A 12,631-nucleotide genomic window follows, 5' to 3' on the forward strand; every position below is an offset into this window, starting at 1 on the left:
CCTTGTGTCCAGCTCCCCGGTTTCTATATGACCTTGAAGGAGTCCTTTATGTCCTGCAGACAGGAATGAGTGCTCCTCCTTCCCCAGCCTTTGTCTGCCTCCATTCAGCCTGCACATGGTGAGGCAGGGGCTGTCTGGCTGTACATCAGCCAGCATAATAGAGCCCTGTCCTCACCGAGGGCCTGCAGGCAGTAACATAATAAAAGCAGTAATAGTAATAATAATAATGGATGATGGGCATTAGGCTGAGTACTGGTTAAGCGGCTATAAAACCAGATGTAATATTATCCTGCAGAGCTGAGGGAGCATCATCAGACATTCCTGGGAAGGGGACTTGGCCAGGAGGCTACTCGCAGCTCTTCCCACTTGGTTTTTGGCTCCTGTGTCTAAGCAAGGGCTTGAAGTGCAAGAAGAGCATCAGAGAGGAGCTTCTCCTTAAGGCGCTGCACGCTCATGCTTAACTGCGAGTCTTTAGCTATCCATCGCCCCTGGCTGTTGTCAGACATGTCTCAAAATGAATCTGGCAGTTCAGAAAGGCAGCTGGGACCCTGTGGCATGGAGAGGCCCGTCGCCCATCCCGTCTCTCCAGCGAGCACTAAAATGGATCCCTTGTGGCCATTAAATATCCCCTGGCATTTTCCATGAGCAGAGGGATATTAAACTCCATGTCTTAGCCAAATGTCAGTCCAGGTAATTTAATTCTGCCTCCCTAAGTAGTATGAATTGAACTGACCTTCTGCTTAGGCAACTGTATACCTGTGTTCAAAGACTCCGAATTTCATACAGACATGGGCATCATGCAGCCTCTCTGAGATGCTCTGCATCATCGCGCCAGAGCTGGAGTTGGAAGGATCAGATGACCTTCCCAAGGTCACACAAGGGTTGGGCAGCAGATTTGGGAAAGGCATCCACACCTGCAAGGCCCCATCCAAGGCTTCCTTCCTCCTTTTACTGCTGTGCGTCTTCTCATGTTTTCCCCCAGGATCATATGAGCAGAAAGGTGCTGAGGCAGGATGCCGGTGTTCCTGTGGGGTGGTGGTGTCCCGGCTTTCCTGGGGGATGCAAAAAGCAGCTCTTGGGCTGAAACACAAGTGAGGAAGGTGGTGTTGTGTCCTGGCCAAAAATGTCCCCATGCTGCGCCAGCCATCATGAAGGAGGTGGCAGCTCCTGACACACCATCTCACTCCTCCCTGGCATCTTCCTCTGCCTCCAGGTCCCTCCCCTACAGTCCCTTTTCCACCTCCTCCCTGGGGCTGGAGCCCTGATGTCCGTAGGGCTCTGCAGGACCTCCTCCCCCTCACCTTTATTAATATCAATACTTTTGCAGAAGATGTAATTATGGAAACAATTTCCAGGAGCAAGATGAGGAGGAAGGCAGTCCGGATCTGCTGCCAGTGGGAGATGGGGGCCAGAGGGCCGGAAAAGCTTTTCCAGTCATCATTGAAAATGACAATGCAGAGTGACCCTTCGCAGCGGCTGCTAATAACCAGCACGGCACGACCGCCAGCAAGGCATGTGCTCAGGACAGCAAAAGAAAGTACCAGTCATTTTCCACTCAATTAGAGACCATCTTCAGAGCGGCTGGGGAAGGGATTTTCTGCTGGGGGCTCCAGGGACGGAGGAAGGAGTGAAAAAGCAAAACCAAAGGAGATCACTCCTTCCCAGGAGGGCTTTTTGTGCTTGCCCAGGCTGGGTGGGTGGTCTGACCCAGCTGAGGGTCTTCTCCTGGCTCAGATGGTGCTGGGAGGGAGAGCTTCCTTGCCCTGCACTGCTTTGTCCTTGGCTCTGGGTTACTCTGTCCTCAGCAGGGCAGGAGATCAGGGCTACATGGCTGCACTTTAACCTCCATGCAGAATGTATCATGTTTTCCTCTAGGCTAAGGGGAAAACACAAGGCAGGCTCTGACAACCATGGCCCAGGGATTCCAGGAGAAGCATCACACAGGTCCTGGCTGACACTGTCTCTTCATTGTAGCAGGATGTGTGCAGATGTTGCGATGTTCCCACTCAGCATTTTTCCAATGAGCTGAAGCGGCAGCTTTGCCCTGAGCCATAGGCTTTCCACCCTTCATCTAGCAAAGGAAAACCCAGCAAAACCTCCAAGACGAGAGATCATCAGGCCAGCTGAGATCCCCAGAGGACCTACTGGATGCTAGATCCACACCTCCAGCGCCCCCCACACTGGGACACAGTCCTGGATTGCACCTGCAGAGAAGGCAGCTGGAAGAGACACTGAAGCTTCCATGGGGACTGCAGGCAACCTGGGGCAAAACTGTGTGGCAAAATGCAGCAATGCAGGGCACTCGTTTTAACACCAGGATGGCACGAGGAGAAGCTCCACTCGGGGTAGGTGGCTGTTGTTCAGCAGCAGCAGAGGCTCTAATGATCTGCTAAGCCTGTGACTGACTGCTTCAGCACGCTGTCACCACCCTGGCTGTGCCACTGGTGCATGGCACCCGTGCCAAGTCCTGAGGAGGAGAATTTCACAGTCATACAGAATACGGAGATTTTAAGGCCACTGGACACTGAAGTGGTTATGGAAGTGGGCTGGTGCAGGACACGGCCCTTCCTATCGGCATCAGCCCATCACCCCTTCCCCAGGTGCCACCCTGGAGCCAGGTGATGCTGGGTGGTCTGACCTCTCATGGCAACTGCTGACACGTGTCCAGGCCCTCTGCACCCTTCCAGGCACTCATGTAAGAGGCAGCACCCTTGCTATGGGCTGGCCTGGGGCAGCGCTGGTCTCTGCTCACCGCTCCTCTGACCTGGGCCAAGTTCAAACTGTGGGGCTGGATCCAGCTTTGTGCTGGTGTTGGGATGCCCGAGGCTTGCAGCTGGGTGTGCTTCCCCGGGGGAGCTGCCCTTGAGTGCTGGATGGAGGACCAGATGTTTGGGAAGCCAGGCAGGGCATGGGTGGGATACAGATGTTACAAAAGGGTGCCCTGAACTCCTGCAGGAGGGAATGCAAGGAACTTGGAAAATGTAGCTTAATTGCTGTCCTGGGCCATGCAGGCTGGAGGTCACCTTCATTTTTAAGGAGTGTATCTTCCACAAACACAACAATTTCCATTTAAAGGCACCCGAGTGACTGAAATTCCACCACTTCCCTGCTAAGCTCCCTGCCTTGTTATCAGCATTCCTGATGCACTGATGAACACAAGCTTCAGGTATGGACCACGGCTGCAGACACATGGCAGGACAGTCCCTGCTCCAAAATTGTTTCCCTGCTCTGTTCAGAGCTGGTGCTTTGTTTGGTATTTTCCAGGATTTGGAGTACAAAGGGAAAATCTCGTATAGCAGTGGAGCTCCTCTTACTGCACTCCAGCACTTCCAGCTTCTCCATGCTGGGATGCGTAGCACATTGGAGGCAAAGCCCAACCACTGGCTGCACTTCAGTGATTCACTTATTTGTTTTTCTGGTTCAGTAATTGCCACATGCAGCCAGCAAATTGTTTTTCAGCGTATTCCTGAACTCCATTCTCTCCTATTTTTCCTGTTCTTTGAGGATGTCACAGCACCAGCTGTAATCCGGCTTTGGATGATGGCAAAAGTTCCCTGCTTTGCTGTGTTTGGCACTGGATTTCTTGGTTCATGCCTGCCCTTCACAGTCAGAGGAACATCTTGGCCGTGAGTCTGGACATGGTTGGGAAGCATCCCCGTGGCACAGCCTGAGACACGGACACCCCAGGCCACAGGGCCTGCTGCTCCCTGCCCTATGTGGCACAGCCTCTGCTGTCCTGATGGGGCAGTGAAGGGGTGCAGAAGGAGGAATAGGGTTTTTAGGAGCATATTAGGTAAGGACTGGGGGAACTTGACAATAGGAGAGCTTTATCCTAACTAATGATGAAGGGAAGGTAATGGGACATTTTAATTTCTCTTCCAGTCCTAATTCCCATGGCTCTGCTTCCAGCACAAATACCAAACCTCTCTCTCTTTAGGGACACTCTGAGGGGTAAGAATGGCAACGCCATTTGGACCACACAATTTTCACAGCTCTCTGCCCTGACACATGGCAGCTGTTTCCCCAGCATCCCAAACAGGGAGAAACTCAGCTACCATGGGCGATCTGGACCACTGGGGGTCGGACCATGCATGGCCCCAGGCCACTGATGTGACCAGCATGGAGGCTGCCTGTGGGCATCCTGCCTGGCTCCCCCGGGATGCTCAGGTGCCAGCAGGGCGATGAGAATGAGAGGGGCACAGGGAGGATGCCAGAGTGGCTTAGACCCCGTCTCCATGGATAGGCAGAATCTCCACTTGGAGAACCAGTCCCTTCCCAGCCCCACCTCTCAGATGGATGACACTGTTTGCAGAGCAAGCCAACCCCAACACCGCCCTGGAGAGGCCACTTGCTGCCATGGAAGTTACCTATGGCGAACTCGTCAAAGGTGAGAGTGGTGAAGTTTTTGCCCAGAGCATTCGTGACTGTCAGAGTCACCTTGTACTTCACTGTCGAGAAGAGCTGGAGGTATCTGATGTGACACCTGTTTTTGGGAACGGCATCTTTCTCACAGACCATGTCTTTCGTGCCGTGTCTGGAAAGCAGAGGTGAGAAGAGCTGTTACCTGTGGATGCACCCAAGCTGCTGGAGGAAGGAGGCAGATTGTGCAGCTCTATCCCCACTACGCCAATGGTCCCCATGCACCAGCCCCTGCTGTGGCCAAAGGGCTGCTTTCTCCTGACAGGGAATTGTGTGGGCTCCTGCGTATGAGGTTTTATCCCAACCCTACACAGAGGCTTCAGTGAATGTCCTCATGCTGGCCCCAAGGAAAGAGTGGGACCCTGCTGGGGTCGGGTTTGTGTCTGCCCCTCCCACGAGAGAAACAAGGTCTCCTTTCTGATAGTGACACAAGACCCGGAAGGTAAGGCATGGCACCAGCCTGTATAAGGGCTGTGCCAAGACTTGGGCTCAGGGTAGGGAATGATGCCATGCCATGGCCAGTTCTATGTGAGAGACACTGCTGCTGCCCGACCACAACCAGCTTACTGCAGAAAAGAGCATGGATGCGCCAAATGTGCCAAAAAACAGTGGGCACAACATCCACTACAGACAACTGGTGCAGAGAGGATGGTCTTGGGAAGCAAGGAAAGGACACCTGGGAGATGGGGATCTTCCTGGTCCCCTCTAGGGAAATTGAAACTTCCAGTTTGTGTGTCCCTGGAACATCCTCCCCCGGGCCCATCATTTTTGGGACACCTATACCATATGCTCAGCACAGGTCGGACCCACTGCCCCAAGACTTCGTGGCTCTACTTGAGACCTACTGCAGGCTGCAGGGACTGAAACTCACCCCATTGCACCCTTTCTTCCCAGAGACTTACATGACAGAGATGTTGAATGTGTTGGGGATGTAGGTAGGAGTGGGCAGGTGCCAGCTGCAGTAGAAACCCTTTGGGTAGTTGTTGGATCGGCACATCAGCACTGGCTCCTTCGGCGGGGCTGCCAGGGAAAGAGAAAGAGTAACTACCTGCTGAGGTGGGGTCATTGCCATGTTCTGAGCAAGGGGATGACCCTCCACTCCCAGCTGCTGCCTGCTTGGGAGGGGAGAGTTTGCAAGGGGAGCCTGGCCTGTGTTTATACTGCTGGAAGTATCTGGGGGGTTTTTGTCCCATGTCTTCTGTTGAGGTCATCCATGACACCTTGCTTTGGGCTGGGCTGAGCAAAGCTCACCTTCTCCTCAGGCAGCTCACTGCCTCTAATGAGGGATGGAGTGACAGAGAGGGTTTGCAGGTACCAGGGAAAATTGTCTTCAAGGCTGTGACAGAGATGTTGGTGATGAGGAGGAGGTGTTGCTCTCTTGACCCCATTAATCTACACTTCTCACAGCTATCTCTGCCACATCCCTGGAGGGTGATAAACTTACTGAGGGGATCATCCTCCAAATGATCAGAGGTCACCAAAGGGAGGAAGAAGGACCACTGGCAAGATGGGGAGGAACAATGTGAAACCAGCTGAGAAAATCCAGCTCTGCAGGAGGACTAACAGTGTTAACGCTTTTGGCATGGGGCAGAACATCCCATCCCAGGGCCTCGCCTCCAAAGAGACATAGAGGAAACAGGAGACAGGATGAGAGCATCCAGCGGGAGCAGCCTTCCTCTGGCCTCGTCAGCTGATCCTAAAGGTTAGAGGCAGAAGAGGATTTTTAACCCAGTGAAGTGTTCACACTGCACTTGTCTTTCCTGGACATATGTGCAGTGCACTCTGCTCTTTGCAGGAGCATAGCCAGAGCTGCAGGAAAACTCTGCAAAAGGCTGAGGGACAGTGCATGCGAAGAATGAGATGTGATACCTTTTAGCTGATAAATTTTGCCCTTGTTGGTAAAATTCTTACCTGATCTGACACCAAAGTCAACTCTACTTTATACCCAGGAACTTGCATTGATTGCTAAGAGCAGCACCCTAGCAGAGTGCCTTGCCATAAAATACACTCCCTGGGCTGGATGTACACTAGGATTCCCCTTGGAAAGGCCGTGTGAACCTGTGGTGTTCCCTCTTTCCCTTCCTTTGTTAATCCTCACCCCCATCCATCCACTGGGAATATCCCAGGATATGCTCTTCTCTCCAGGCAGGGGGTTTGAAACAAACTGAGCAGACCTGGGAGCCTCAGCATCTCTTCAGCCCCACAGCCCAGGTGTCACTGGCATGACGCACTCGGGGGCACATCTGAGGGGATGCAATGAGCTACAGCTGCGACTGGAGCCTACAGAGTCTACAGAGTCTACCACAGAGGGGAAACTGAGGCACAGGGTTTGCGCACCCTCAATTGATAAGGGAGCCAAGTGCAGCACAGCCAGGGAGCAGGGAGCAAGGAGCAGAGGGAGAGGGAACAGAGGGGCCGGCGGGAGGGAAGGCTGTGCCGCTCCGCTCCGAGTGTTCCTCCTAATGGCTGTTTCAGCCTTCAGCCGACAGACGAAGGCCAGAGCCTGGTTAATGAGCCTCCCGGTTAAATTATTCAAGCAGACCCTCCACATCAAAACAGAATGGCTGATCGCAAAGCCAGAGACAAGGGACTGATCCTTGCTACAGCTCCATCCTCTTCCTCCTCCCCGCAGGCTCTTTAACCCCTTCCCTGCCTCCCCTGGGCGAGGCAGGAGCAAACGCAGCATTGCCCTTTGCGGGGTGCAATGGGGGGTCGGGAGGTGTCCCGGAGGGGCTGAAGGGGTGCAGGGGGCTTGGGGACAGCCTCTGGGTGCCGGGTGACCGCGTGGTGGCACTGTGGGCTAACAGCACCTCCTCGGCACCCGGCAAACCGGGATGGGGCTGGAAAAACTGCTTGGGGGTGCTGGGGACACTGGGGATGCCACCGTAGGCGGCTCGCCCACTTTGCTGCTTGTGCTCAGCTGTCCCGCTCGGAACCGGGAAGCCGGGCAGAAGCAGGCGGGGTTTTTTCGAGCGTTCCTGAAGTCCTGCAAGGCGCCCCCCCCACCCCCTCCCCACCTGCACGGCCCCAGAAGCTGCACTGCCATGCGCCACGATTAGTCCATCTGAGGATAATTTATCTCCATTGTCTCCAGTATCGCGCCGGATCTGGCTCTTTGTGATGTCTGCTAATTCCTCCTCTGAGGAGGCTGGGGCGGGCTCACTCCTCCAGGTTCGTTTTGCTGGGAGAAGGAGGGCGGGCTGCCCATGCTGTCTCCCGCTTCCATCCGCACTCTGCAGCAGCCTTTGAAGATGCCCCATTTCCACAGCATTGAATGCCGTGAGAATCCGGTCCTCTGCTTCAAGGCTGGACCCCAACTGCAACCCCAACCCTTTGTGTCCAGCACGCTCCACCTCTCACCCTCTTTCAGCAAGCCAGAGGTGGAAGCAGAGACTGGGGAAGGGGGACAAAATGATCCTCTGAAGGGATGCTGCTGTATGAAGCCTGTCTCACCCCAGCCTCTGCCCTCTATTTCCAGGCAAACACAAGCTGTCCCACAGCGACACTCCTGCAACCTCCATCCCTTCAGAGAGCTGTCAGTGCCAGAGCCACAAGCGTCCTGGGAAGGAGTTGTCAGGCAGCTCCCCCACTTTCCACCTTGATGGGCAGAAAGTTCACCCTATGGCAGAATGTGGGGCCAGTGCAGTGTGCCATGTGGGGCTGTGACCATGGCAGCACACGGGTGATCATGGCCACCACTTCCAGGCACCAAAGGAGAGGGCTACAAACCCCTTCTCAGCTGCCTTGCTGCATCAGGAGGCCTCTCTTTGCCCACCCGACCATGGTGTCTTCTCCAAGCTGGTGGCAGGGTCCTCATCTCCCTGCGGAAGATGGTAGCCTGCAACCTCGATCCTCTCCCCTTCTCTCCCAGGAAAGGCACTCACTGGCACAGCTCATGCTGCCCATCAAAGGCTCTTAAAGACAGCAAATAAAATTGCAGGCTCCAATCGATCCGGCGCTCTGTAATGCTGTCTTTGGAGGTGGGCCAGCCCATCAGGCCGACAGAGAGAGCAAGAAAGGCAGTGGAGGAAAACAAAGCCATCAGGGAGCAGCATTAAAGGCTTTTTCTGCCCTGAGGTTTTGGGCAGTGCTTCTGGGTGTGGGGTGTCCTGCTCCAACCTTCTCCATCCTCCCTCAGATGACATCCAGCTCTCAGCACCCGCCCCACATCAAAACCAGCCCAAACGACATGTTGAGCTACTTGGGCAGTTCTCCCTGGGCTCCTGCACATAGCCTCCCTAATTCTGGCAAATATTTACATCCCTGTCGCTTCATGGAGCTGCTGAACTCTGTAAAGGCAGAGCTCTTTTCCTTTTGCCACAAACAGCGCCTGCCCTCTCTAATCTGTCTATTAACCTCTCGCATGGCAGGGAGCCACTTCTCCCATGTGCTCTGCTGATGTCCTCTCTGAAAACCCAGCATGTTTAATGCCTGGCTCTGGCAGATTCCCAGAGGCTTGGGTTGCAACCAGCCTCGCTGGAAAAGCTCTGGGTGAGGTGAAGAAAGGCTCAGAGCTGAGCTCAGAGCTGAGCACATCCCATCTGGGCCCATGGCTCACAAGCCATGAGATGCTCCAGCAAAATCTGGGGCTGCCATAGCAGTGAAAGCTGGTGCCAGGGTCATCATCTCTGCAGACCCCTGAAAAGACCAGTGGCAGGGAAGGAGTTGGCTTTCCCACCATGCTTTGCACTCATTTAACTCTGTCTCTCCATCTTGTTGGAAACAGCTGTCACTTGGCCAGCTCCAGCACTTCTGCTCAGCTGGGGACAGCACCACAAGCAGTCCTTGAGGATGAAACAGCTCTGGATACACCAGCACAGACACAGATTTTTGTTCCCTTCCTCATCTCTAAAGCCCAGTCATCCTTGTACCCTCAGTCCCACTGTGCAGGGGAAAAGTGTGACCAATCCATTCTGGAAACCACTAAAAATGATCTACAAGAGCTTTTCCTAGCTCTGCTAGGTCATGAGATAATGGACATTAAAATCATGACACTTTTATATATAGAAAAGTTATTTTAGGTCACTTTTAGAGGTTTCTGAAACGGATCAGTTATAATTTTCCTCTCCTGCTGAGGGCTGAACGTACTAAAGATGCCTTGCTTCACAGGTGGAGGGATACAAAAAATAGCGCCAATAAAAGTTTTAAGAGGCCTCTCAAACACTTCTGTAGGAGGTATTTTTTCTGGTGCACTCGGGGCACATTCAGGCATTGGGCTGATGGGGGATAATGAGCCCGTAGTGTGCTTTTGGGGTCACCTGCATAACTCATCATCTCAGTCTTGGGCCAGCAAAGACTCCAGGGTCCATGACAGCAGCATGTGCTTGTGCTAGAGGTATAGCTGTGACACAGCCTGCCTGCACACGGGCAGGACTGCCCTGCTGCCCCATATGGGGGGACAACCCCACAAACAATGCTGCTGTGCAGCCAAACTCCTGCTGTTTGCACCCCAGTGCATGCGGCAGGACCAGATCATCACCCGACGATTTTTTTCACACCACAGGTGGTGGGTATGTACCAATACTTTAAAAAAACACCCAAGTGACCAAAAGCAAAGCTGCAGAGGCTTGGACAGCACAACAGGAATCCACCTGGGCAGAAGATGCCAGCACTGAGCATGTGGGCACAAGAGCAGCAGACCCCGCACGTCCACACACGCTTCTACACAGATGCTTTTGTTATGCATATGCTGGCTGCCAGCACGATGTATTATTTATCCAATGCTGCTTTTCTAAAAGCCTGTTTGTGTATGAGAGGCTGGGAGGAAACAACAAAGAAAGCAATGATGAATAAATCATATTTCTGCTGCCAGGTGGATCAGGGGAGCATCCGTCTGCCATGTGCCACCTGTGCTGGAGTGCAGTGTGGCTGTGGCTGGGGATGGTCCCTTCCACAGACCCAAATGTTTGGGTACAACTGTGTTTTGTTGCTGGAGAAAGGCAGGGAGGTGAAGCTTTGAATTTGCTCTGATTCCCCTTGACCGTCTGTTCTTGGATAAGTGTGAGGATGAGAAGGGGTGCAGAGGAAGGAATGTGGGGGTACATAGGCAGGTGATGCTCCCTGTGTTCTGGGAACATCATGCTCATAACCACCACTTCTTCAAGAAGGACAAAGGAAGTTGTTTGTTTGATTTGCTGGGGTTTTTTTGTTTTGTTTTGCTGTTGGTTTATTTGTTTGTTCTTTAATTAATTCAGCAAAATTCATTTGAGAGAGAATTAAGGGAACTCAGGGGTGCAGGGGCACAGGGTGTCGTGGGTTTGTTCCTCACTGACCTCCTGGGTGACCTGGGCAAGTGGTGGAGACAGGTTTTATGTCTCTCCCTTTCAGTCTAAGCCACCCTAAGCTTATCAAGTGGACATTTTCAGGAGAACATTCCTTTTCCTTGAAATTAGACACTGAAGATATATCCCTCTGGAGCATGAGTATACCAGCTGAACACCAGAGTTGCCCACATCCAGCCAGCACCTAGCCCAGCCCTCATACCCAACACTGCAGCACCTCCCTGGTAGCTCCCAAAATGGGCCAGGGACACCTGCAGCTGTAACCAAAGTCCCCTGACCCTGCTGCCACCTAAGAGCCATCTCCCCAGCCTCAAAGAGAAAGAATTTATTCCCCAAGAAGGTGCTGGAGAAAAAGGTGGACTCAGCAACAGATAAATTTCTAAAAGGCCCTGTTTTACACTGATTGGGGCTCATAAACCAAGCTATGGATTTTCTCATTTCCCTTGCAGAAAATTCAGTGAGCATGGCAAGAGGCAATGCTGTAAATTTTTGGGCAAGGCATTACGAGAAGAGAAGAGAAGAGAAGAGAAGAGAAGAGAAGAGAAGAGAAGAGAAAAGAGAAGAGAAAGTCCAGCATCCCACCTTCGGCCAAAGTGGCAGGGCAAGCTCCCAGTGTGATCACAGGCTCCCTGGAGTTTGCTCCATCTTGCACTGCATGAGGCAGTGCTTTTTTCCAGCATAGCAGAAGTGCTCCTGAAACCTGATCATTCTTCAGCCTCCAGAAAATTATCAAGCAAACCTCACGGCCTTGATCTGTGAGAGGAAAGAGCAAGAGCAGAGGGGCTCTGGCAACCCTGGCATGAGGTGGGCTGGCTGTCTGGATTGGCAGCCTTTGCTGGAGGTGCTCCCCAAGGTGCAGGATGCTACAGCAAGGTTATTTAGGCAGGAGAAGCCATCTGGCATCCTGAAATGCATAGACCTTCTTGTTCCCATTCCCTCCAGCAGCGCTGGTGTTTGGCAGCATTGCTGTCCCAGGGAAATGCCCATCCTGCTGAGCACATCAGCACCCCAAGCCCAGCTGTGCTCCTGGAGGTGACTTTATTCCCGTGGGGCAGCATTCTAGGCTGGTTGCCTTAGGGAATGATGCGCAGCAGGGATGCTGGACGACACCACCCTTCACTTCACCCCACACCACAGCAGAAAGTCCCTTCTGACCCTCCGGTCCTCCACCAGAAACCAAAGAGCAGCTTTGCTCTGAAACAATATTAAATATTGAACAAACGAATGAAAAACCTGTTATCTGGGATAATTGTGAGTAAATAAAACATTTAACCAAACCAAATGCAGCTGTTTCCACTTGGAGCCGGCACAACAGCAGGGAAGCCAGCTCAGCTACTCTGCATCCTTGTTACGGCAGCTGATTATTGTTTTGTGTATAACAGTAGCACCGCCAGTCCTGGAGCGGGGCCGGGGCCGCGGTGCTCGGTGTGGTACCCCTGGGATGGGTACCCCGGCAAGGCGGGATGCGGCAGCACGGCAGCGCGCCGGGCATGGGAAGTTCTCTGCAGCGCTGGGGTTTCCTCTTCAGCCCAGGGAGTTCACGGCGAGGCCGGCTTTCCTCCCCCAACACCTCTGCGAGGGGATTTGCATGTAACATAAACCATTTCAGAGCCAGGTCACTGGTTCGCACATAGCCCCGGGCAGTAATGACCAAACCTCGTTACCGGCTGCTCTGGGATTGACTGTGCCGGGCCCCCGTCCAGCTCCTGGAGACCTGGAGAGCGGTCTGGGGTAAGGGAGTGTGCAGCAACCGAGGGAAAAGTGCCGGCAAACGGGGCCTTAGGAGGGTCTGGGGAAGGAGAGCATATCCCTGCCCACAGCTCAGGGCTGGAGCATCCCAGAATGCCAGTCTGCCATGGGCAGACGGCAGGGAAAGGGGAGCAGGGGGCTGATGTGCTCTCAGTTTTTGCACATTCACAGGGCTTTCCACA

General features: G+C 53.4%; 1 protein-coding gene across 8 annotated transcripts in view; it reads right to left on the bottom strand.

Moving 5' to 3' along the window:
• CNTFR (ciliary neurotrophic factor receptor) overlaps positions 1-12,631 on the bottom strand; it is a 206,537-nt gene that overhangs the window by 18,495 nt on the left and 175,411 nt on the right. For 7 of the 8 annotated variants that reach the window (XM_042028689.1, XM_042028688.1, XM_042028695.1 and 4 more), the window contains 3 exons: positions 11,283-11,453; positions 5,322-5,439; positions 4,368-4,534 (listed from right to left, as the gene is read on the bottom strand). In XM_042028689.1, the coding sequence (XP_041884623.1) occupies positions 4,368-4,534; positions 5,322-5,439; positions 11,283-11,453 (456 nt within the window). The remainder of the gene's footprint in view (positions 1-4,367; positions 4,535-5,321; positions 5,440-11,282; positions 11,454-12,631) is intronic. The other variant, XM_042028691.1, reaches the window with a different exon arrangement.

Source organism: Corvus kubaryi, unplaced genomic scaffold (genome assembly GCF_017639235.1).
Source record: "Corvus kubaryi isolate FWS band 111438036 unplaced genomic scaffold, C.kubaryi_AGA036_p1.0 37308, whole genome shotgun sequence".
NCBI lineage: Eukaryota > Metazoa > Chordata > Aves > Passeriformes > Corvidae > Corvus > Corvus kubaryi.